Raw genomic sequence first — 25,805 nt, 5'->3', positions numbered from 1 at the left:
ATATATACTTGCGTTCCCACATGTACTTCCTGTATTGAGTTGTTGTCAATAAAAATTTAAAAATAAAAACCATCGCCAGTAGTGACAGGACAGGCTCTGTACAACTACACAACCGAGAGATGACAGCACACATTAGGTAATGTGATAGCTATCTAACTAGCTAGCTTTTGATTGTTTTGACTGTTTCTACATAGTTTTATTGATTTGGCAACCGTACTTAGTTGAGTGATAGGTTGCTACGTCTGTAATGTAATAACAGTAGAAGAGCTATATGAGTGCCCCGACCGACTGCCCGACCACCTAGTCCAGCAGCAGCAGGTCAGTTAATGTTGTTTTCTGACTACCTTCTCCGTCCTGGCTAGCTAGCTACTACTGGCGCTGCATTGACTGAGGCGAATCCGTTATAGCTAGCTAACAAGGAGTGTAGTGTTCTTGTAGGTACTAGTTAGCTAATAACCAAGAATATCTATTCCAGCGATAATAACTTAACATGCAGCCAGGCTAAGAAAGCTATCCCAGATGGGTGGCTGACTGTCGTATGCCAGATGGTCTTTATTAATTAACGTTAGCTAGCTAGTTAGCTAGCTCGCTATCACCGTCATGAGCCTCTAGGTCAAGACAATAATTTGATCTGTACTCCTGACAGCTCTTCTTTCCGTCCTACAAGAGAAACCTATAACGTTAACGCGCTGCCATAATAATAAAGAACTAGTAAATAAAGAGCCAGCACTATTCCGTCATCATTTGGACTATTGCGGATCTATGGGTTCCGTTACTTTCTTGTGTATCTCTAGCTAGTGCTAAAGAAATAAAGGTAAAAAAATATATAAAAAAATAACTGCTCACAGATGAGCTAACATGGTGGTTTTGTTGTTATTATTTCTCTTTCAGGTCCTCAGTTAGCTACAGTACCACTGATCTGGCTCCTAGCCTGCCACAGAGCATCACATAGACAATACGTCTGGGACAGGTGCCTCAGTGCCCAACTCTCTCTCTCTGTAGGGCTGAGGGGTAAGGGTGATGTCAGAGGGCCTGGGGCCAGAGGGGGGGCACTCACAGCCTGCCCCCACCATCACTGTTCAGGACCTGTCAGACAGACCTGCACATACACCTCTGGACAGGATCACACCTGCGCACACACTTCTGGATGGGAACACGCCTGTGGCGCAGGTGAGTTTGTTTGTGTAACTGTTCTGTGTACTGTGTAACTGTACTGTGCAACTGTGTACTGTTCTGTGACGGCATGATCAGTAAAGTATGTGTCAGGGTTGGGCTCAATTCAGGTTTGAATTGAGAATGCTTCATGAATTCCAATTTAATTATTGAATTTTAATTATCTTTTAATTGATGTAGTAAACAGAATATAGAATTGCAATTTGAATTAGAAGGAAATAGAATTTAATTGGAATTCAAGGAAATAGAATTGAATTCAGTTAAATTCAATGAAATTCAAATTCCTCTTCTATTCTATGTTAAGTGTAGTCTATACAAATATACATCTTGTAAATAAAACATCAAACATGTTGTTATATACTGCATATTAAATATTTGTTGAAGCAGTTGATTTTCAGGACAAACATTTGAAATGAATGATCAAGGAAAACAAAACCTGTATGTGAATATTCTGTACTTATATTTAATTAATCACTTACATTTTGTTCAATATGGGGGAAAGTACTACATTTCCCAGAATGCATTAGTTTAACCCTCAAGTTGACCCTGAGGCCTTCAAAAAGAAGCCAAACAAATGAAATGGTTGGTGGAAATATAATTGGCTATTCTAAGCACTATGGTTAAGAGTATATGAACATTGTTTCCATTGTTTCTTTGGTATCTGTAAGTGTGACCTGTCAAGTTCAATGAAACGCTCAAATTCTACATCCTGTGGGGTCTGGCCAATTCAATTCAAAGTAATTTGGGGAGTCAATTCCAAAAGTATGAATTTAGCCCAGCCCTGGTGTGTCTCAACTGCACTGGGAGTGTGAAGTCATGATCAATTACGTGTGTGTATGTGTGTGGAGAGGGTCCAATGTCCGTTGTTAACAGGCTTCCCTGTCACTCTCCAATAACCCAGTAGAAATCCCCTGATAGTCTATAACCACAAATACAGGCTTGAGACTTTGCCAGGAGCTTTCCAGACCTGGCTGATGTAAAACAGATTCTGAAAGGCAAAAAAAATCCCCAAATGTCATGAGTGAACAGTAATGTTATCACACTATAGGCAATGGGAATAGAGCGTGTACTGGTGGTATTTATTCCTCCCATAACACTTCTATAGCAGAGGCCCTATAAGGCAGCTTGTCCTGTCAGTAAACACTTGACTAATGTCAGTCACTACTAGGCTCCTCCCCAGCCTCTTACAACTATGCCCCCTCCACTAGTCCCCCTGCTCTAGTGTGTGTGTGTGTGTGTGTGTGTGTGTGTGGCTCTGGTCCCCTTGCTCAAAGTCAACTGTTACATTCTCCTGCCCCACAGAGCTAATGTTAAAATAAGAATGGTATGTCCTGCACCTTAGGGCCTGTGCCAACTGCCAACACACAACAGAGATTAGGAAGGGAGGGGTAGTCATACAGTTGACACTTTTATAGTGTAGGTCTATTCAGAAGCATTGTCATGATTGGCAAAAGCCAATTTGTGTGAGCGGGTACAGGTCATTTATTAGTTTGGTTAAAAACTCAGTTGCGAGGCGAAGGAGACTTCCTGTTTGGGCAGCTAACATGAAGAGCCTTCCATAAACATTCCTGGTTCATTCCTGAAGCCACATCACGGAATCTGATTTAGAAGAACAATGTCTTGGTGAAGTTGTGTAAAATCTGCATTGGTGTCACAATAATAAAATTATTGCCCAGGCAACGGAAGATTTAACCAGCACAAATCAGATTTTATTTCGCAACCCAGAGTTTAAAGGTTTGGCGGTGGAAAGTACTGTTGCAGAATCTCCTTTTGCGTACAGAATTCTAGCACAGCACGTGATGTGAGGATGTCAATCTCCCTTCCAGAGGTACAGAGAGATCCAGCCTTTGTGCAGTTCTTTCACACACTGGTGCTGAGCTAGGACCCATGTTAGCTGTGAGTAGAGGAGAAAATAGGAAAATAGAGGGGAAGAGTGGAGAGGAAAGGCAAAGGAGAGAGGAGATGCTTGCTGCGGTAGAGAGAATAAAGCAGGGCTTTGTTTAGCCCGGGAGAGGTCCGTTACACTGTGCTCTGTCCTGGTCTCGTCTCTGCTCGTCTACTGAGGATCAGTGATCAGTGGGAGCTACAGGAAAAAGGGACAACCGACGCCCTGCTTGGCTGCTGTTTAATTATTGAAGCTCCTGGCTGTAACTGTAGAATGGTGTGATTGTGGAGAGACTGTGCTGTGTGGAGGGGAAGGTAGGTCGAACTACGTCAGGGGTTGTGACGATACTACCTCCCTAGAATAGAAATGATGGATCTCTACAGAGACCTCCTGGTTATAGGGGTCTTAAAGTAGACTTTCTCAGTGAAGGTGAATGAGGACTAAATGATCAGGTGGGTGCTACTGTAGCTGCAGGGGTTTACAGAGCTTAGTGTTATTTATGTTTATACACACACAGATGGTTATTTATACTATTTGTTTATCCAGTGTTGATTCTTACTGTATGTGCATGTGTAAATACAGAATTCTAGTCAGTTAATTATGCCGCGTTCAAGGCAATTCGGAAAGGTATGCACATTTTCACTTGGAGGTTCCGAGTTTCTGAGTTGTCTTGAAAGCACCATTACACCCCAGGTATCAGTATGATGATGATTTCACCCCTGCAGGTGTCTGGCGTGGTGGTGGAGGAGACCTCCCCTTCCTCCACTTCCTCCTTCGAGTTGGTTGACATGGAGCCAGCCCCGCCCCTGTACCAGCCCGTGCAACCCCATTGGTTCTACTGTCGCCGTGCCGACTCCAAGGATGTGTGGCTCCCTTTCAGCAGAGAGGACTCGGAGAGACTGGAACAGGCCTTGTCTACCGGTGAGTGAGTGAGTGAGTGAGTGAGTGAGTGAGTGAGTGAGTGAGTGAGTGAGTGAGTGAGTGAGTGAGTGAGTGAGTGAGTGAGTGATGAGTGAGTGCGTGCGTGAGTGAAAATAATATATATTTGTGTGTTTAGGAGGAGAGGTGGTGGTGGCAGTAGAAGGGGAGAGGTATGACGTGCGTGTTCGGGAGCGGCAGAGGTATGCGGTGTACTGGGAGCAGGGCCCGTCAGAGGTGCGACGCTGTACCTGGTTCTATAAAGGAGATAAAGATACCAGATACATGCCCTACCCTGAGGAGTTCAGCACCAACCTGGAGGTATGACACTCTAACGTTACCCTGGCAGTGCTGTAACATCACTACAATGTTATTACAGCATCATGTCAACATCAGTACCCCCATTATTACACCATCGGTACAACATTACTACAACATAATCAACATTACAACACTAATACACCATTACAACAACAATAGTACATAACTACAATATTACAGCATTACTAAGTTGTACTACTAAAAAAAAAAACACTTAATTCTGGCTTGTAATCCACCCTCCCCCCCTGTCTGTCTGTCTGTCTGTCTGTCTGTCTGTCTGTCTGTCTGTCTGTCTGTCTGTCTGTCTGTCTGTCTGTCTGTCTGTCTGTCTGTCTGTCTGTCTGTCTGTCTGTCTGTCTGTCTGTCTGTCTGTCTGTCTGTCTGTCTGTCAGGAGGCCTATATGATAGCAGTGACTCTAGATGAGTGGAAGAGGAAGCTGGATTTTCCTTCAGGAGAGACAGTCATCCTGCACAACCCTAAAGTAAGAACGCTGACCGCTCCTCATGTCTTTACTACACCATTGGGACTAACCCATGCTATGCTAAGTTTGGATGCATTAGTTATGGCGTGTCATGTTTTTAGTATCTTTTCCATCTGTATTTACTCTCTCTCTTTTTCTCTCCACCTCTAACCCCCCTTCCATGGTCAGCTGATCATGCAGTACCAGCCAATCGCGTTGCAGGACGAGTGGGTCTCCTCTCCCTCGGAGCAGACTCGCCCACGTACTGTCAAGAGGGGTGTCGACAACATCACAGCAGAGATACCTGACGGTGTGTGTGTGTGTGTGTGTGTGTGTGTGAGATATATTTACTGTTTGACCTCTGGTCAGTCTCAAAACCGTTTAGTATAATGGATTACTTTCAGTATATCTGTCCTACATTACTAAACACCTTTTAAGGTATGTGTGTGCGAGTTTCTAATCTCCGTGTGTGTGAGAGACATGCGTCTTGCTCTACTGAAGGCCTGTCTGTGTGTGTTATCCAGGTGAACCAGAGACAATAGATCACCTGGTATTCATGGTTCACGGCATCGGCCCCGCCTGTGACATCCGCTTCAGATCTATCATACAGTGTGGTGAGTGTGTGTGTGTGTGTCAATGCATTTGCTTGTATGTGTGTGTGTGTGTGTGTGTGTGTGTGTGTGTGTGTGTGTGTGTGTGTGTGTGAACTGTCTCTCTGTGTGTGTTTTAACAGTCTCTCTCTCTCTGTGTGTGTCTGTGTTAACGGCTTCTCTCTGTGTGTGTGTCTGTGTTAACTAGAGGTCGACCGATTAATCGGAATGGCCGATTTCAAGTTTTCATAACAATCGGTAATCGGTATTTTTGGCCACCGATTTGCCGAATTTTTAAACATTTAGAATTTTTTTTTTGTTGTCATTTTTTATATATATATACATATATATATATTTTTATATAAATATTTTTTAACTAGGCAAGTCAGTTAAGAACACATTCTTATTTTCAATGACGGTCTAGGAACGGTGGGTTAACTGCCTTGTTCAGGGGCAGAACGACAGATTTTTACCTTGTCAGCTTGGGGATGCAAACTTAAGGTTAACTAGTCCAACGCTCTAACCACCTGCTTTACATTGCACTCCACGAGGAGCCTGCCTGTTACGCGAATGCAGTAAGTAGCCAAGGTAAGTTGCTAGCTAGCATTAAACTTATCTTATAAAATCAATCAATCATAATCACTAGTTAACTACACATGGATGATGATATTACTAGTTTATCTAGCCTGTCCTGCGTTGCATATAATCAATGCGGTGCGCATTCGCGAAAAAGGTCTGTCGTTGCTCCAACTTGTACCTAACCATAAACATCAATGTCTTTCTTAAAATCAATACACAAGTATATCTTTTTAAACCTGCATCTTTAGTTAATATTGCCTGCTAACATTAATTTATTTTAACTAGGGAAAATGTGTCACCTCTGCAACAGAGTCAGGGTATATGCAGCAGTTTGGGCCGCCTGACTTGTTGCGAACTGTGAAGACTATTTCTTCCTAACAAAGACAGTCGTCTTCGCCAAACGGGGGATGATTTAACAAAAGCGCATTTGCGAAAAAAGCACAATCGTTGCATGAATGTACCCAACCATAAACATCAATGCCTTTCTTAAAATCAATACACAGAAGTATATATTTTTAAACCTGCATATTTAGCTAAAAGAAATCCAGGTTAGCAGGCAATATTAACCAGGTGAAATTGTCACTTCTCTTCCGTCCATTGCACGCAGTCAGGGTATATGCAACAGTTTGGGCCGCCTGGCTCGTTGCGAACTAATTTGCCAGACTTTTACGTAATTATGACATAACATTGAAGGTTGTGCAATGTAACAGGAATATTTAGACTTATAGATGCCACCCTTTAGATAAAATACGGAACGGTTCCGTATTTCACTGAAAGAATAAACGTGATAGTTTCCGGATTTGACCATATTAATGACCTAAGGCTTGTGTTTCTGTGTGTTATTATGTTATAATTAAGTCTATGATTTGATAGAGCAGTCTGACTGAGCGATGGTAGGCAGCAGCAGGCTCGTAAGCATTCATTCAAAATAGCACTTTCGTGCGTTTTGCCAGCAGCTCTTCGCAATGCATTGCGCTGTTTATGACTTCAAGCCTATCTACTCCTGAGATTAGGCTGGTGTAACCGATGTGAAATGGCTAGCTAGTTAGCCGGGTGCGCGCTAATAGCGTTTCAAACGTCACTCGCTCTGAGACTTGGAGTAGTTGTTTCCCTTCCTCTACGTGGGTAACGCTGCTTCGAGGGTGGCTGTTGTCGATGTGTTCCTGGTTCGAGCCCAGGTAGGAGCGAGGAGAGGGACGGAAGCTATACTGTTACACTGGCAAGACTAAAGTGCCTATAAGAACATCCAATAATCAAAGGTATATGAAATACAAATCGTATAGAGAGAAATAGTCCTGTAATTCCTATAATAACTACAACCTAAAACTTCTTACCTGGGAATATTGAAGACTCATGTTAAAAGGAACCACCAGCTTTCATATGTTCTCATGTTCTGAGCAAGGAACTTAAACGTTAGCTTTCTTACATGGCACATAATGCACTTTTACTTTGTTCTCCAACACTTTGTTTTTGCATTATTTAAACCAAATTGAACATGTTTCATTATTTATTTGAGGCTAAATTGATTTTATTGATGTATTATATTAAGCTAAAATAAGTATTATATTAAGCTAAAATAAGTGTTCATTCAGTATTGTTGTAATTGTCATTATTACAAATAAATAAGTAGAAAAAATCTGCTGTTTAATCGGTATCGGCTTCTTTCGGTCCTCCAATAATCGGTATCGGTATCGGCGTTGAAAAATCATAATTGGTCGACCTCTAGTGTTAACGGTCTCTCTCTCTGTGTGTCTGTATTAACGTGCTCTCTCTGTGTGTGTGTGTCTGTGTTAACGGTCTCTCTCTGTGTGTGTGTCTGTGTTAACGGTCTCTCTCTGTGTGTGTGTCTGTGTTAACGGTCTCTCTGTGTGTGTGTCTGTGTTAACGGTCTCTCTCTGTGTGTGTCTGTATTAACGGTCTCTCTCTGTGTGTGTCTGTATTAACGGTCTCTCTCTGTGTGTGTGTCTGTATTAACGGTCTCTCTCTGTGTGTGTCTGTGTTAACGGTGTCTCTCTGTGTGTGTGTCTGTATTAACGGTCTCTTTCTGTGTGTGTGTCTGTATTAACGGTCTCTCTCTGTGTGTGTGTCTGTATTAACGGTCTCTCTCTGTGTGTGTGTGTCTGTGTTAACGGTCTCTCTGTGTGTGTGTCTGTATTAACGGTCTCTCTCTGTGTGTGTCTGTGTTAACGGTCTCTCTCTGTGTGTGTCTGTATTAACGGTGTCTCTCTGTGTGTGTGTCTGTATTAACGGTCTCTCTGTGTGTGTGTGTCTGTGTTAACGGTCTCTCTGTGTGTGTGTGTCTGTGTTAACGGTCTCTCTCTGTGTATAGTGAATGACTTCAGGAGTGCGTCCCTATCCCTACTGGGGAGCCATTACAGGAGAGGCCAGGAGGAGGGCAGGGTGGGCAGAGTGGAGTTCCTACCTGTCAACTGGCACAGCGCACTACACGGAGACGCCACTGGAGTAGACGAGTAAGAACATGCACACACACACACACACACACACACACACACACACACACACACACACACACACACACACACACACACACACACACACACACACGAGATAAGCATCCTCAGTCTAGTCAACCAGTATCTAGTACTGCATTTTTTACTAATCTCTTTCTCTATCTCTGCCTACCACCCTCCTCTCTCCACTCTCCTTATCTCATCTCACCCCCTCCTCTCTCTCCTCCTCTCACCCCCCCTCTCTACCATCTCTCGCCCCTCTCTACCCATCTCTCTCCCCTATCCTCCCCTCTCATCCCCTTCTCTCTGTCCCCTCTCATCCCATTCCCTCTCTCACCTCTCATCCCCTTCTCTCGGTCCCCTCTCATCTCCTTCTCTCTGTCCCCTCTCATCCCCTTCTCTCTGTCCCCTCTCATCCCCTTCTCTCTGTCCCCTCTCATCCCCTTCTCTCTGTCCCCTCTCATCCCCTTCTCTCTCCCCTCTCATCCCCTTCTCTCTCTCACCTCTCATCCCCTTCTCTCTGTCCCCTCTCATCCCCTTCTCTCTCTCACCTCTCATCCCCTTCTCTCTCTCTCACCTCTCACCTCTCATCCCCTTCTCTCTCTCTCACCTCTCATCCCCTTCTCTCACCTCTCATCCCCTTCTCTCTCTCTCCTCTTTCATCCCCTTCTCTCTGTCCCCTCTCATCCCCTTCTCTCTCTCTCTCCTCTCATCCCATTCCCTCTCTCTCTCTCTCCTCTCATCCCATTCCCTCTCTTCCCCTGATTCCTCTATCCCCTCTCATCCCCTTCTCTCTCTCTCTCTCCTCTCTCATCCCATCTCCTCTCTCATCCCATTCCCTCTCTCCCCTCTCATCCCCTTCTCTCTGTCCCCTCTCATCCCCTTCTCTCTCTCTCCCTTCTCATCCCCTTCTCTCTGTCCCCTCTCATCCCCTTCTCTCTCTCTCCTGTCATCCCCTTCTCTCTCTCCTCTCATCCCCTTCTCTCTCTCTCCTCTCATCCCATTCCCTCTCTCTCCTCTCATCCCATTCCCTCTGTCCCCTCTCATCCCCTTCTCTCTGTCCCCTCTCATCCCCTTCTCTCTGTCCCCTCTCATCCCCTTCTCTCTCTCCTCTCTCATCCCATTCCCTCTCATCCCCTTCTCTCTTTCCCCCTCACCCTGCTCTCTCCCCAACCTCCCTTTCTCTCTCCCCTCTCCCCCCTTCTTTTTCTCTCTTCCCTCTCCTTCCCTTCTCTCTTTCCCCTATCTCTCAGGGACATTCAGAGGATCACTCTCCCCAGTATCAGTCGTCTGAGACATTTCACCAATGACACTCTGCTCGACCTGTTCTTCTACAACAGTCCTACCTACTGCCAGACCATAGTGGACACTGTGGCCTCCGAGGTTAACAAGCTCCACTCACTGTTCAAACACAGACACCCAGAGTTCACTGGAGCAGTGTCTGTGGTTGGACACAGCCTGGGTAAGACACACGCACACAGCCATGCACACACACTAGGGTTCGATACTGCGATCAAAACAGCATTTGCGACCATTTGACTTGCAACACACAATGTTTTTTTTTTGCAAGGGTGCCAGTGAAATTGTTTAACCTGGTCACATTATAATTTGTTTTAACATCATGATTTATTTAAACAGTAATGTGCAATTGACCAAAAATAAACCAACTTTCTGAAGAGGCAGCAACTGTGTGTGTGTGTGTGTGTGTGTGTGTGTGTGTGTGTGTGTGTGTGTGTGTGTGTGTGTGTGTGTGTGTGTCAGTCAGGACTCGATGTACAGGGGAGGTTTTAGAAACCCTCCGGGCCAGTAGATCATCCCTCTAAGGGGCTGCTTGGGCAAGTGTAAAAACTATTGTAATATTGCTATTTTTAACCTAGTCTATTGTATTTATCACATGCACACACACAGCCTATAGATCAGGGATGGGCATTTGGCGGCCCACAGGCTGCATGCGGCCCTTGGCCCCTCTTTTGTAGGCCTGCGTACCAATATATATATTTTTTATCAAATAAATAAGTATATACACACACACACACAAAGTGCATTCGGAAAATATTCAGACGCCTTCCCATTTTCCACATTTTGTTACGTTACAGCCTTATTATAATAAGTATTCAGACCCTTTGATATGAGACTCGAAATTGAGCTCAGGTGCATCCTGTTTCTGAACATTTCAACAACTTTTGAAAGTTTCTTCAAGTGCTGGTCACAAAAACCATCAAGCGCTATGATGAAACTGGCTCTCGTGAGGACCGCCACAGGAAAGGAAAGTTGGGTGCAGAGGATAAGTTCAGTAGAATTACCAGCCTCAGAAATTGCAGCCCAAATAAATGCTTCACAGAGTTCAAGTAACAGACAGCTCAACATCAACTGTTAAGAGGAGACTGCGTGAATCAGGCCTTCATGGTTGAATTTCTGCAAAGAAACCACTACTAAAGGACACCAATAAGAAGAAGAGACTTGCTTGGGCCAAGAAACACAAGCAATGGACATTAGACCGGTGGAAATCTGTCCTTTGGTCTGATGAGTCCAATTTCGAGATTTTTTGTTCCAACCGCAATGTCTTTGTGAGATGCAGAGTAGGTGAACGGATGATCTTCAGATGTGTGGTTCCCACCGTGAAGCATGGAGGAGGAGGTGTGATGGTGTGGGGGTGCTTTGCTGGTGACACTGTCAGTGATTTATTTAGAATTCAAGGCACACTTAACCAGCATGGCTACCACAGCATTCAGCAGCGATACGCCATCATATCTGGTTTGGGATTAGTGGGACTATAAATTTGTTTTTCAACAGGACAATGACCGAACACACCTCCAGGCTGTGTAAGGGCTATGTGACCAAGAAGGAGAGTGATTGAGTGCTGCATCAGATGACCTGGGCTCCACAATCACCCGACCTCAACTCAATTGAGATGGTTTGGGCTGAGTTGGACCGCAAAGTGAAGGAAAAGCAGCCAACAAGTGCTCATTATATGTGGGAACTCCTTCAAAACTGTTGGAAAAGCGTTCCAGGTAAAGCTGGTTGAGAGAATGCCAAGAGTGTGCAAAGCTGTCATCAAGGAAAAGGGTGGCTACTTTGAAGAATCTCAAATATAAAATATATTTTGATTTGTTTAACACTTTTCTGGTTACCACATGATTCCATATGTGTTATTTCGTAGTTTATGTCTTCACTATTATTCTACAATGTAGAAAATAGTAAAAATAAAGAAAAACCCTTTAATGAGTGTGTCCACACTTTTGACTGGCCCTGTATATATTGTAGTGGCTAAATTGTCCAATATAATAGTATACTTTTTTATTATTATTAGGTTCTTTTTTTAAAATTTATTTAGGAACTCAGTCGTGGTCTCAACTTACTATTGAAAGTTAGAATAATAAAATACAGAAGGTGCAATTTGGTTGCCCATGTCAGCAAAATGTGATATAGCATCTACCAATACATGCTAAGGCAAGAATGGGTATGCAAGCCAGGTATTTAAAAGGTTCAGTCTTGGTTGAAAACCTCAAGCAGGCTGTCGTGCATTTTACAGAGGAGTGGCTTACGTCTGGCCACTCTACCATAAAGGTCTGATTGGTGGAGTGCTGCAGAGATGGTTGTCCTTTTGGAAGGTTCTCCCATATCCAAAGAGGAACTCTGGAGCTCTGTCAGGGTGATCATCGGGTTCTTGGTCACCTCCCTGACCGAGGCCCATCTCCCCCCCCCCCCGATTTGCTCAGTTTGGCCGAGCAGTCAGCTCTAGGAAGAGTTTTGGTGGTTTTAAACTTCTTCCATTTAAGAATGATGGGGGCCAATGTGTTTTTAGGGACCTTCAATGCTGCAGAAATGTTTTGGTACCCTTCTCCAGATCTGTGCATTGACAATTCTGTCTCGGAGCTCTACGAACAATTCCTTCAACCTCATGGCTTGGTTTTTGCTCTGACATGCACTGTCAACTGTGGGACCTTATATAGACAGGTGTGTGCCTTTCCAAATCATGTCCAATCAATTAAATTGACCACAGGTGGACTCCAATCAAGTTGTTGAAACATCTCAAGGAAGATCAATGGAAACAGGATGCACCTGAGCTAAATTCTGAAACTCATAGCAAAGAGTCTGAATACTTATGTAAATAAGGTATTTCTAAAAACCTGTTTTCATTTAGTCATTATGGGGTATTGTGTGTGTAGATTGATGTGGAGAAAAATGTATTCAATCAATTTTGCAATAAAGCAGTAACGTAACAAAATGTGTGAAAACAGTTAAATATCAAATGTAGGTCCTTGAAAATGATAATTAAGTGCTTGAAAAAGTCCTTGAATTTGACCTGCCAATGTATTTATGAACCCTGTATAGGCTACTTGTTCACCACGCAAATGAAAGATAAAATCCCCTGCTATTAAAATGATGCACGCATCATACTGACCCTGGCCAGTATAGATTTTTTCATTCGGGCCAGTAGCTTTCAGTTGGCACTGGCCTGGTGTGCCACTGGCAGATTTACCTGAATGTCGAGCCCTGCTGTGTGTGGTGCCTGTAGGGCCTATATACTGTAAATGTCTACCACTTTGTGTAGCCGTAATGATAGCCTAACCTTTTTTCGGGTAGATAGAAAGGCAATTAAAGGGTAACTACAAAGTAGCCTATGCCTACTTGGCAGAATCATGATTATTTGCATAAATCAAGTGGCCATTTGTTTTGAAAACTCCCATCGCATGTGTGCTGCAGAAACACCGCAAGCCAACTGTCTGGCTGGTGCACATCTGAAATAAAGGTTGTCTACACAAAAAAGATATACATTCCTCAGATTTTTCACAGAGCTCAAATTGTCCCTTGATGTGGTTTTAAGCATTGTTGTGGACTTGGAACATCCAATTTTGTTGTTTTTATGTAAAACATTGTTATTTTGAGAGCGAAACCCCTCCAACATTTTGGGAAATCAGTCTTTCTCCCCGCTTTCTTTTTTTTCTTCAAATTCTGCCCTCCAAAGGATTTAGCAGAAAATAACACATGGCACTTAGAAATCTGCAGTAAATACATTTTGCACATTATTTGAAGTCTCTTTTCTTTGCTGTAAGAACACAAGGGCCTACTAATTTTAAAGATGGCTAGTCATTAGCCTGGTTCTATATGGAATGCAGTCACATTCTGCAAGGTCATTATCAATTATATACATTTTTGTAAAAAAAAAAAAAATTGGTGCGACCAAACACACACACCCACATGCGTTGTTGGCAAGGGTTTCATTTGTGTGGCTTTATAGATACAGTTTGTCAACCGTCCTCCTCAAAATATGATTTTACAACCATTAATTACAGTTCATTAAAATGATGCAAATGTCTAGAAACACCACCTGTAGGAATCCTACATCTTAAACAGGATTGGCCTATCTTGACCTTTTATTGAATGACCTCGGATTCCCCTACAGGCTCGCTGATCCTGTTTGATCTGCTGACCAATCAGAAGACAGGATCAGGAGAGGCAGACAGAGATGAGGTAACCAGGTCTTTACCATGACAGAGACTCAGTATTATTACATACCTGACTGACACACACCTCAAGCTAAGCTTCAGGTACCAGAGATCTTTTATAATCTCACAGCAGTGCGGTTCTGTTGCGGTAAATGTACTACATAGCTCATGTCTTCTCTATATTAGGGGGAACTGTAGGCCTCTTAGTGATAGACATCCTGCTGTACAGTGCAGATTAAGGTCTAGATGCCACTTTGTTAATGCTATAGACATCACAGTGTATGAATGTAATGACTATCCCATTATATTTATGTTCTATAACATGATAACATCCCTCGTCTGGCCTTTAGGGTCGTAACCGTGACCCCTGCCCTCTGACCTGTGATGCGTTGGAGCAGGTTCTATGCAGAATGGGCCTCCAGGAGCACCTGGGTACACTACAGAGCGTGGACCTAGACCTTGACTCACTGGTGAGACTGTGTGCGTGCGTGCCTGCCTGCTTGTCTTTCTGTCTGCGTGCGCTAATCTCCCAGTCTTCCCTCAGGCTATGTGTGACGAAACTGACCTGACAGAGCTCGGAATCCCTCTGGGACCGAGGAAGAAGATCCTCAGCTTCATACGGAAGAGACACTTCCCACAGGTCAGGGTTCATAAGATCACAAAGTACTGTATGTGTGTGTGTGCGCTTTCGTGCAGTGGAGTCTCAGCTGCAAACGTCAGATATTTATCATTCTCATTTATTGTTCTTTCTGTCACATATTTGTGTGTGTAGGAGGGTCGGCAGGGAACGGTGCTTTTGGCCCCCGGGCTGCAGGCACCTCCAGACCCCTCCGAAGATTCCCCCTCTCCCACGGTTAGCTTTGGCAACCAGTCTCCAGGGGCGTCAGCACGCCAACAGCAGTTTCTCAGAGCCCAGTCCATAACCAGCGCCGTTGACTACGAATACTTCGACGTGGGCATTGGACAGGTAACACACACACACAAAGACACACGCTACCTGGGGTTGCGTGCGTGTGGTACTTTGTGGTAACTAACTCTGTGGTGACTAACTCTGTGGTGACTTAATTGGTAACTAACACAGTCATAATTTGGCAGTAACTTACTCAGTGGTAACTAAATCAGTGGTAACTCGGAGACAACTAACTCGGTGACAACTAACTTTCTACTCTTGAACACTGCTCTCAAGGTATCATCACCTCTGCTGCCCTGTCTGATTGGTGTGAGCTGTAGTAGTAGTAGTAGCAGCATTAGTAGTAGTCATAGTAGTAGTCATAGCAGTAGTCATAGCAGCAGTAGTAGTAGTAGTAGCAGCATTAGTAGTAGTCATAGTAGTACTCATAGCAGCAGTAGTAGTAGTCGTCATCGCAGCAGCAGTCGTCATCGCAGCAGCAGTCGTCATCGCAGCAGCAGTCGTCATCGCAGCAGCAGTCGTCATCGCAGCAGCAGTCGTCATCGCAGCAGCAGTCGTCATAGCAGCAGTCGTCGTCGCAGCAGCAGTCGTCGTCGCAGCAGCAGCAGTCGTCGTCGCAGCAGCAGTCGTCGTCGCAGCAGCAGTCGTCGTCGCAGCAGCAGTCGTCGTCGCAGCAGCAGTCGTCATCGTCGGATCAGCAGCAGTCGTCGCAGTAGTACTAGTAGTAGTAATAGTCGTAACACCACTAGTAGTAGTCGTAGCAGCAGTCGCCGCCGTAGTAGTAGTAGTAGTCGCCGCCGTAGTAGTAGTTGCCGCAGTAGTTGTAATAGTAGCAGTTGCAGCAGTAGCAGCAGTAGTAGCAGCAGTAGCAGCAGTAGTAGCAGCAGCAGTAGTAGCAGCAGCAGTAGCAGCAGCAGTAGCAGCAGCAGTAGACTGTAGTAGCAGCAGTAGTAGCAGCAGCAGCAGTAGACTGTGGTAGCAGCAGCAGTTGCCGCAGTAGCAACAGCAGCAGTAGACTGTATTAGCAGCAGCAGTTGTAGTAGTTGTAGCAGCAGCAGCAGTAGTTGTAGCAGCAGTAGTTGTAGCAGCAGTAGTTGTAGCAGCAGCAGCAGTAGTTGCAGCAGCAGCAGTAGTTGTAGCAGCAGTAGTTGTAGCAGCAGTAGTTGTAGCAGCAGCAGTAGTTGTAGCAGCAGCAGCAGTAGTTGTAGCAGCAGCAGTAGTTGTAGCAGCAGCAGTAGTTGTAGCAGCAGTTGTAGCAGCAGTGGTAGTTGTAGCAGCAGCAGTAGTTGTAGCAGCAGCAGTAGTTGTAGTTGCAGCAGTTGTAGCAGTAGTAGCAGTAGTAGCAGTAGTTGTAGCAGCAGCAGTAGTTGTAGAGGCAGTAGTAGTTGTAGCAGCAGTAGTAGCAGCAGCAGTAGTTGTAGAGGCAGCAGTAGTTGTAGCAGCAGTAGTAGCAGCAGCAGTGACTGTAGTAACAGCAGCAGTTGCAGCAGCAGCAGTAGTAGCAGTGGACTGTAGTAGCAGTAGCAGCAATAGTAACAGCAGCAGTAGACTGTATTAGCAGCAGCAGTTGCAGTAGTAGTAAGCAGTAGTAGTTGTAGTAGCAGCAGCAGCAGCAGCAGTAGTTGTAGCAGCAGCAGTAGTTGTAGCAGCAGTTGTAGCAGCAGCAGTAGTTGTAGCAGCAGTTGTAGCAGCAGTGGTAGTTGTAGCAGCAGTGGTAGTTGTAGCAGCAGCAGTAGTTGTAGCAGCAGCAGTAGTTGTAGCAGCAGCAGTAGTTGTAGCGGCAGCAGTAGTTGTAGCGGCAGCAGTAGTTGTAGCGGCAGTTGTAGCAGCAGCAGTAGTTGTAGCAGCAGTTGTAGCAGCAGTGGTAGTTGTAGCAGCAGCAGTAGTTGTAGCAGTTGTAGCAGCAGCAGCAGTTGTAGCAGCAGTTGTAGCAGCAGTTGTAGCAGCAGCAGTAGTTGTAGCAGCAGTTGTAGCAGCAGTGGTAGTTGTAGCAGCAGTATTTGTAGCAGCAGCAGTAGTTGTAGCAGCAGTTGTAGCAGCAGTGGTAGTTGTAGCAGTGGTAGTTGTAGCAGCAGTAGTTGTAGCAGCAGTTGTAGCAGCAGTGGTAGTTGTAGCAGCAGTAGTTGTAGCAGCAGTTGTAGCAGCAGCAGTAGTTGTAGCAGCAGCAGCAGTAGTTGTAGCAGCAGTAGCAGCAGTAGTTGTAGCAGCAGTAGCAGCAGTAGTTGTAGTAACAGCAGTAGTAGCAGCAGTAGACTGTGGTAGCAGCAGCAGTTGCAGCAGTAGACTGTAGTAGCAGCAGCAGTAGTAGCAGCAGCAATAGACTGTAGTAGCAGCAGTTGCCGCAGCAGCAGTAGCAGCAGCAGCAGTAGACTGTAGTAGCAGCAGCAGTTGCAGCAGCAGCAGTAGTAGCAGTGGACTGTAGTAGCAGTAGCAGCAATAGTAACAACAGCAGTAGACTGTATTAGCAGCAGCAGTTGCAGCAGTAGTAAGCAGTAGTAGTTGTAGCAGCAGTAGTTGTAGCAGCAGTAGTTGTAGCAGTAGCAGCAGTAGTTGTAGCAGTAACAGCAGCAGTAGTTGTAGCAGCAGCAGCAGTAGTTGTAGCAGCAGTAGTTGTTGTAGCAGCAGTAGTTGTAGCAGCAGTTGTAGCAGCAGCAGTAGTTGTAGCAGCAGTTGTAGCAGCAGTGGTAGTTGTAGCAGCAGCAGCAGTTGTAGCAGCAGTTGTAGCAGCAGCAGTAGTTGTAGCAGCAGTTGTAGCAGCAGCAGTAGTTGTAGCAGCAGTTGTAGCAGCAGTGGTAGTTGTAGCAGCAGTATTTGTAGCAGCAGCAGTAGTTGTAGCAGCAGTTGTAGCAGCAGTGGTAGTTGTAGCAGCGGTAGTTGTAGCAGCAGTAGTAGCAGCAGTGGTAGTTGTAGCAGCAGTAGTTGTAGCAGCAGTAGTTGTAGCAGCAGCAGTAGTTGTAGCAGCAGCAGCAGTAGTTGTAGCAGCAGTAGCAGCAGTAGTTGTAGCAGCAGTAGCAGCAGTTGTAGCAGCAGTAGTAACAGCAGTAGTAGCAGCAGTAGACTGTGGTAGCAGCAGCAGTTGCAGCAGTAGACTGTAGTAGCAGCAGTTGTAGCAGCAGCAGTAGTAGTTGTAGCAGCAGCAGTAGTTGCAGCAGTAGTTGTAGCAGCAGTAGTTGTAGCAGCAGCAGTAGTAGTAGTAGTTGTAGCAGCAGTAGTTGTAGCAGCAGCAGTAGTTGTAGCAGCAGCAGTAGTTGTTGTAGCAGCAGTAGTTGTTGTAGCAGCAGTAGTTGTTGTAACAGCAGTAGTTGTTGTAGCAGCAGTAGTTGTTGTAGCAGCAGTAGTTGTTGTAGCAGCAGTAGTTGTTGTAGCAGCAGTAGTTGTTGTAGCAGCAGTTGTAGTAGCAGCAGTTGTAGCAGCAGTAGTTGTTGCAGCAGCAGTTGTAGCAGCAGCAGTAGTTGTAGCAGCAGCAGTAGTTGTAGCAGCAGCAGTAGTTGTAGCAGCAGCAGTAGTTGTAGCAGCAGCAGTAGTTGTAGCAGCAGCAGTAGTTGTTGTAGCAGCAGTAGTTGTTGTAGCAGCAGCAGCAGTAGTTGTTGTAGCAGCAGTAGTTGTTGTAGCAGCAGCAGTTGTAGCAGTAGTTGTAGCAGCAGCATTAGTTGTAGCAGCAGCATTAGTTGTTGTAGCAGCAGTAGTTGTTGTAGCAGCAGCACTAGTTGTAGCAGCAGTAGTTGTAGCAGCAGTAGTTGTAGCAGCAGCAGTAGTTGTTGTAGCAGCAGTAGTTGTTGTAGCAGCAGTAGTTGTTGTAGCAGCAGTAGTTGTTGTAGCAGCAGCAGCAGTAGTTGTTGTAGCAGCAGTAGTTGTTGTAGCAGCAGCAGTAGTAGTTGTAGCAGCAGCAGTAGTTGTTGTAGCAGCAGTAGTTGTTGTAGCAGCAGTAGTTGTAGCAGTAGTTGTAGCAGCAGCAGTAGTAGTTGTAGCAGCAGCAGTAGTTGTAGCAGCAGCAGTAGTTGTTGTAGCAGCAGCAGTAGTTGTAGCAGCAGCAGCAGTAGTTGTAGCAGCGGTAGTTGTAGCAGCAGCAGCGGTAGTTGTAGCAGCAGCAGCAGTAGTTGTAGCAGCAGTAGTAGCAGCAGTCAGCTGAGTAGTTGTAGCAGCAGCAGTAGTTGTTGCAGCAGTAGTTGTAGCAGCAGCAGTAGTTGTAGCAGCAGTTGTAGCAGCAGCAGCAGTAGTTGTAGCAGCAGCAGTAGTAGTTGTAGCAGCAGCAGTAGTAGTTGTAGCAGCAGTAGTTGCAGTTGTAGCAGCAGTAGTTGTAGCAGCAGCAGTTGTAGCAGCAGTAGTTGTAGCAGCAGCAGCAGTAGTTGTAGTAGTTGTAGCAGGAGCAGCGGTAGTTGTAGTAGTTGTAGCAGCAGCAGTAGTTGTAGCAGCATTAGTTGTAGCAGCAGCATTAGTTGTAGCAGCAGCAGTAGTTGTAGCAGCAGCAGTAGTAGTAGTTGTAGCAGCATTAGTTGTAATAGTTGTAGCAGCATTAGTTGTAGCAGCAGCAGTAGTTGTAGCAGCAGCAGTAGTAGTAGTTGTAGTGGTATCAGCAGTAGTAGTTGTAGTAGCAGCAGCAGTAGTAGTTGTAGCAGCAGCTGTAGCAGTAGTAGTTGCAGTAGTAGTTGTAGCAGCAGCATCAGCAGTAGCAGCAGTAGTAATAGTTGCAGCAGTAGAAGTATTAGTAGTAGTCGTAGTACAGCAGCAGTCGTAGTAGTTGTAGTATTAGCTGTAGCAGCAGTAGTAGTAGTAGAAGTAGTAGTAAAAGTGACTGTGAGGTCTAACTAGCCCTCCTGCTTGTCTCCCTCTGCCTGCCTGGACAGACCAACGGGGGCATAGCCAAGGGACAGGTCTGTCACACTGTCTCTCTATACAGGACATGCTGTTGGTTGTGGTTCCCAACACCAGTTCTCTTCTCTTTCCTCTTCCAATTCCTCTTATGCTCCTATCCTCATAGAAAGCATTAGAATGTATCCTTAACCTCCCCCCTAACCTCAACACCAATGTGACAGGTCATCTAGTCTGTCAGTACCCTCTCAAAGATCTATTCTACTGTCCTCATATGAATCAGACAAATCTCTCATTCCACCTTCACCCTTCCTTCCATATAGGACTCTCACTGTTACCAGGATACATACTGTATGTACATGAACACATCCACTGTTCATACCTGTGTGAGTCCTCATCTCCATGGTTTCCTGCTAGCTGCTGTGAGGGTTCCCAGACCTTGTGTTGCCGTCAATGTTTGCTGGCTTGTTGTGATGCATGAACATTTTGCACCCATGTTGAATGTATGTATGTGAATGTTACTGGGTCATTATTTTTCATTGTATTGACCCATGTATTATCACTTAATGTTGACATTTTGCATGGGATCGATTTCTATTGGGCTATTCAAGCCTATTGTCTTGGTTTTCTCTGGGCTGAATATACACGTGATTTATCTCTCTCTCTCTCTCTCTCTCTCTCTCTCTCTCTCTCTCTCCGCTCACTCTCCCTCCCTCCCTGTTTCTCTCCAGGTGTCCATTAACTACCCCCAGCTGGCATTCCATCCTCAGACCTTCTTTGCGTTCGGTTCTCCCATCGGAATGTTCCTGACCGTCCGTGGACTCAAACGCATCGACCCAAACTACACCTTTCCCACCTGCAAGAACTTCTATAACATATACCACCCTGTAAGCACACACATACACACCATCCCTGCCTGCCTGAGATTTGTATAATATAACACCCACACACGTGCACACATACAATTTATTGGGACATGGCTTGTTCTCTCTCTCCCTCTAAAGTTTGACCCTGTGGCCTATCGGATCGAGCCCATGATTGTGTCTGAGTCAGACCTAGAGCCCATGCTGATCCCACATCACAAGGGCCGCAAGAGGATGCACCTGGGTACGGATATCAACCTATTTTTCTATCAATACGTCTGTTAAAGAATTCATCTTTGTGTCTGCAAAGTGTTGTGGTGTTGAAAAGCCTTATGACATGAAATATAATAACATTTGGAGTGTGTGTGTTCTCTAGAGTTGAAAGAGAGTCTGACGCGGATGAGTACTGATCTGAAGAATAACGTTCTCGGCTCGTTTCGTACTGCCTGGCAGTCTCTGGTCCGAATGCCTGTCGCTGCACTGCCCCCGGTGGAGGATGGAGAAACTACAGCAGAGAGATCCCTGCAGGAGACAGAGAGTAACACATATGCACACACACAGTGTCAGTGCACTACTGCTCTGCGTAGGCTAATACCACAAGTTTTAAGGCTTTTAACATAACCTTTAACTTCCAGTCCCCAGCATGTTTGAAGCGTGTGAGAGTGTTCTTGCTGACATGTCTAACCTTGTCTCCTCCTGCATGTTCCCTCTCCTCTCCTCTCTGCTGTTCTGGTGTTCTTTCCTTTACCCTGACCCCTAACCCCTGACCCTAGCCCCTGCGGCAGCCTGCGCTGCTGTGAGGGAAAAGAGTAAGGCTGATTTGTGGACAAAAATTCTGGAGTGGCCCAAAGCCCTTCACTTACATTACTTCCAAGGTAAGAAGCCAGGAGATAGCCAGGAGGCTAGAATGATCTACTGTATGGGTGGTCTGACTGTCAGCTGCAGCCCAGAACTCTGTACACAGAGAATACTCCTTACAGCGCCCCCCTCTGTCAGAGAGAGAGACATAGCAGCCTGTGTGCACTCACAGACATGGTAATATAACTTTTTGTAGCAACAATGGCCTGATATTTGGCCTCATATTTTTGTCTTGAACTGGATAAAATAGCCTAATATTTAGAGTTGAAATTGTCCTCTAGGCATAGAGTTCCCTAGCTACCTGGAAATTGAAGCCTGATATGGGCCTCGAAGCATTTAGTTTAAGGCTACTACTAGCTAAAGCAGTATTTTCTGATAGACTAGTTACAAGAGTATTTCAGTGACATCTATGGACTGATTTTAAAACTGTAGATAATGAAACTGTAGACATAGTGTGGTTAAATCAATAGCATTAACTGTGTTCAGGAAAGTATTCATCTTACCTTGGATGTGTTCTGTTGATGCAGTGTCTCACAGCTCACGCTTTTCAGTAGTGTGTTATTATCCTCCCTCTTCTCTCAGCGTATCAAGCCTTTTAAACACTCTCTTCTTAGCATATCTCAGCTGTTGCCCTGTTATCTCTGAGCCTCTTCCCCCATGCACTTGGCCCCTCCCCCATGCACCTGGCCCCTCCGCCATGCACCTGGCCCCTCCGCCATGCACCTGGCCCCTCCCAGAGCCTTGATAGACTGCCTGACTTTTCCAAGTGGCTGCTGTTTCCTGAAGCTCAGCTTTATTTTTCTCTAACCCCACTCACTTACTCCTCTCACAAACTCTACTCGTTCACTCCCTATGCACACTCAACTCTCTAACTCCCCTCGCCCACTGAACTCTCACTCCACTCGCTACCTTTCTCTCTCCACAATTTCTAGCAATCTCCCCTCCCCTTCGTTATCTTCCCTTCAAACAGGAGTTACTTACCTGGCCCAGAAACACTTGTCATTCCCAGGTAGCTTCATCATCTGCAGATCTGTGTGTGCAAAATGGCACAAACTTCACTAATCCTATTTATTGGAAGTCTAGGTGGAGCCGGCATCATTTAGGATTTTATTTTCCAGTCCTTTCATATCTGCAAATGGCAAGAAGGGCTAGGAGTTGTTTCTGGACTGGACATAGGAGTCCGTCTGCCTGCGTGTGATTGGTCCATCTCTGACCCTGCAGGTGTGCATGAAGAGGCAGAGTCTCCAGGGTCGGGGGAGGAGGAGGGGCGTCAGGTGAAGGTGGGAATGCTGAATGGAGGGCGGAGGATAGACTATGTACTGCAGGAGGCACCCATTGAGAGTTTCAACGAATATCTGTTTGCCATCCAGTCCCACCTCTGCTACTGGTCAGTACCTGTGTGTGTGTTTATTAGGATCCCCATTAGCCGACGCCAATGACCCCTTGACATGTTCCACATTTTGTTACGTAATAGCCTTATTCTAAAATGTGTATACATATTGTTCCTTAACAATCTATGCACAATACCTCATATTGACAAAGCAAAAAAAAATTATTGACATTTTTGCTAATTTATAAAAAAATAAAACTGAAATATTACATTTACATAAGTATTCAGACCCTTTACTCAGTACTATGTTGAAGCACCTTTGGCAGCGATTACAGCCTTGAGTCTTCTTGGGTATGACGCTACAAGCTTGGCACACCTGTATTTGGGGAGTTTCTCCCATTCTTCTCTGCAGATCCTCTCAAGCTCTGTCAGGTTGGGTGGGGAGTGTCGCTGCACAGCTGTTTTCAGGTCTCTCCAGAGATGTTAGATCGGGTTCAAGTCTGGGCTCTGACTGGGCCACTCCTGCATTGTATTGGGCGTGTACTTAAGGTCGTTGTCCTGTTGGAAGATGAACCTTCGCCCCAGTCTGAGGTCCTGAATACTCTGGAGCAGGTTTTCATCAAGGATCTCTCTGTACTATGCTCCGTTCATCTTTCCCTCGATCCTGACTAGTCTCCTAGTCCCTGCCGCTGAAAAATATCCGCACAGCATGATGCTGCCACCACCACCGTAGGGATGGTGCCAGGTTTCCTCCAGACGTGATGCTTGGCATTCAGGCCAAATAGTACAGTCTTGGTTTCACCAGATAATCTTGTTTCTCATTGTCTGAGTCTTTACGTGCATTTTGGCAAACTCCAAGCGGGCTGTCATGTGCCTTTTACTGAGGAGTGGCTTCCGTCTGGCCACTCTACCATAAAGGCCTGATTGGTGGAGTGCTGCAGAGAGGGTTGTCACCTCCCTGACCAAGGCCCTTCTCCCCCGATTGCTCAGTTTGGCCTGGAGGCCAGCTCTAGGAAGAATGATGGAGGCCACTGTGTTCTTGGGGACCTTCAATGCTGCAGAAATAGTTTGGTACCCTTCCCCAGATCTGTGCCTCGACCCAATCCTGCCTCGGAGCTCTACGGACAATTCCTTCAACCTCATGGCTTGGTTTTTGCTCTGACATGCACTGTCAACAGTGGGACCTTATTTAGACAGGTGTGTACCTTTCCAAATCATGTCCAAACAATTGAATTGACCACAGGTGTCTTCCAATCAAGTTGTAGAAACATCTCAAGGATGATCAATCGAAACAGGATGCACCTGAGCTCAATTTCGAGTCTCATAGCAAAGGGTCTGAATACTTATGTACATAAAATATTTTTTAATACATTTGAAAAAATTATAATTGTCATTATGGGGTATTGTGTGCAGATTGATGAGATGTTTTATTTATTTAATCCATTTTAGAATAAGGCTGTAACGTAACAAAATGTGTAAAAAGGGAAGGGGTCTGAATACTTTCCGAATGCACTATTCATGTCAGTACATACACACAAGTAAGTCACTCTTTTGTCTCTCCTGTGTGTATAGGGAGTCTGAGGACACTGCTCTGCTGCTGCTAAAGGAGATCTACGACAAACTGGGTGTGGCCTTTGAGCAGCCACAGCAATAACAAAGGCTTTATAAACACAGAGACCGGTATAAAGGCTTAATAACAACACATGAATTCCATGGAGATGCACCGATGAGGCACTATGCTTTATTAGGAGCTGAAAGCAGTAAGGCAAGTAAGTCAGTAAAAACACAGAGATATAAATATTGAATAACCACAGAGTTTTAAAGGCTTTATAAACACACAGAGAGGGCTATAAAGTCTTTATACATACACAGAGCGTTATTTATAAGTTACTAAAATGTAATGAAAGCAACATGAAAAAGGACATGCAGCCACTGCTCTCTCCCAGAATGCCTTGTGTCTGAGCCTCACAAAACCGTTGAGTCACCTCCTCGGACAGATGGCGTCTGCCTCTGGGTGTGTGTGTGTCAAGGGTGTGACAGAGAATTGCTCCTTGAAGAACCAAACCTGTCCCAGCTGACATGAAGAGGACTGGAGAACCCATTGGAGATGAGCTCTCTAGTACATTTTTATCTCTGAAATTTCTCATCCTGTGACCACATGGGCAGCAACATTGAAGACTATCCACGTGAGCCCTCTACCCAACTCTATGGGAGAACCATAGTTAAGACTGGTTTTCCATTTTCCTAAAACCACACTGAAGGACCTGGGTTTGAGCCGCTGGATCCTCCTGTTGCAGGGGTAGACTGCATTTAACATGTGTTTTACTAAAGAATCAGATCCTGTTTGATCATGTCTGGATCATAACCTTTATATACGTTATTTTCAGGTCATTTCTTTTTACTTTGCCTTAGACTTGACATGTCCTATAATACATTTACAACAACAGATCATGCAGGATGATAATTCCTCTCCTGTGTGTTTAGTGCATGTCTCCAGAAGGTTGTATACCAGTTCGTATCAGTACGTGCTTGACTACCAAAAAGGTAACACTTTACTTAGATGCTGCTTAAAATTAAGGCTTAGAAAAGCATTTTATAAAGGGTATATAAACATGTAGGGCATTACAACTCTTTACGTCATGCATATGAAGGCTGCATGTCACTCTTAAGTAAAGTGTTACCATAAAAAGTACTCCACCCATAATTCCAGTGCAATGTGATGTTCTGATAATCTCACTCCTCTCTAGATTAACTGACTGACTATAGATAATTACGTTTTTGGATTTATTTGTATCATGTAAAAGCTAATTATTAAAATGATTGTAAAAAATAACATGATATATCTTTAATGGAACTGACGAGACATTTTTCCTCCAAGTACTTATCTTAGAGGCAGGTATGTATGAGGGGAGAAAACGGACAGGGTTGTTTTCGTTCTGTGAGTGTGTGTAAAAATCATTCCCCCTTTGGTGTGTGCCAACCAACCTCTTTAAACTGTGGTTAGAGCCAATTTTGTTCGTCGAACATCTCATTCCAAAATCATGGGCGTTAATATGGAGTTGAGTTGGTTCCCCCCTTTGCTGCTATAACAGCCTCCACTCTTTTGGGAAGGCTTTCCACTAGATGTTGGAACATTGCTGCGGGGACTTGCTGCCATTCATTCACGAGCATTAGTGAGGTCGGGCAC

General features: G+C 45.0%; 1 protein-coding gene across 7 annotated transcripts; it reads left to right on the top strand.

The window, feature by feature from the left end:
* Positions 1-25,451, top strand: LOC106580292 (triacylglycerol hydrolase DDHD2). Of its 7 annotated transcripts, none has more exons than XM_014161136.3 (20): positions 1-136; positions 892-1,170; positions 3,784-3,979; positions 4,116-4,297; positions 4,690-4,779; positions 4,948-5,068; positions 5,283-5,372; positions 8,257-8,398; positions 9,652-9,860; positions 13,806-13,873; positions 14,199-14,318; positions 14,393-14,488; positions 14,621-14,815; positions 19,603-19,629; positions 20,299-20,454; positions 20,572-20,674; positions 20,807-20,968; positions 21,204-21,305; positions 22,510-22,675; positions 24,191-25,451. In XM_014161136.3, the coding sequence occupies exons 2-20, from the start codon at positions 1,021-1,023 to the stop codon at positions 24,270-24,272; spliced, it is 2,457 nt and encodes an 818-aa protein (XP_014016611.1). In that variant the 5' UTR covers positions 1-136; positions 892-1,020; the 3' UTR covers positions 24,273-25,451. The 7 variants fall into 7 exon arrangements, with proteins under 7 accessions (XP_014016611.1, XP_014016610.1, XP_014016613.1 ...); XM_014161135.3 differs by having other exon boundaries at positions 57-318; XM_014161138.3 differs by lacking the exon at positions 19,603-19,629 and having other exon boundaries at positions 58-318.
* The last annotated feature ends 354 nt before the right edge of the window (positions 25,452-25,805 follow it).

Source organism: Salmo salar, chromosome 20 (genome assembly GCF_965601325.2).
Source record: "Salmo salar chromosome 20, fSalSal1, whole genome shotgun sequence".
NCBI classification, from domain to species: Eukaryota; Metazoa; Chordata; class Actinopteri; order Salmoniformes; family Salmonidae; genus Salmo; species Salmo salar.
This window is presented reverse-complemented; position numbering and strand designations above follow the sequence as displayed.

What these genes read in the sequence shown, in the direction of transcription:
- LOC106580292 (XM_014161136.3), top strand. Translation starts at nt 1,021, where the DNA reads ATGTCAGAGGGCCTGGGGCCAGAGGGGGGGCACTCACAGCCTGCCCCC. An exon ending in CACAGCAGAGATACCTGACG is followed by an intron (nt 5,069 to 5,282) that starts GTGTGTGTGTGT and finishes TGTGTTATCCAG; the next exon opens with GTGAACCAGAGACAATAGAT. An exon ending in GGAAGAGACACTTCCCACAG is followed by an intron (nt 14,489 to 14,620) that starts GTCAGGGTTCAT and finishes TTGTGTGTGTAG; the next exon opens with GAGGGTCGGCAGGGAACGGT.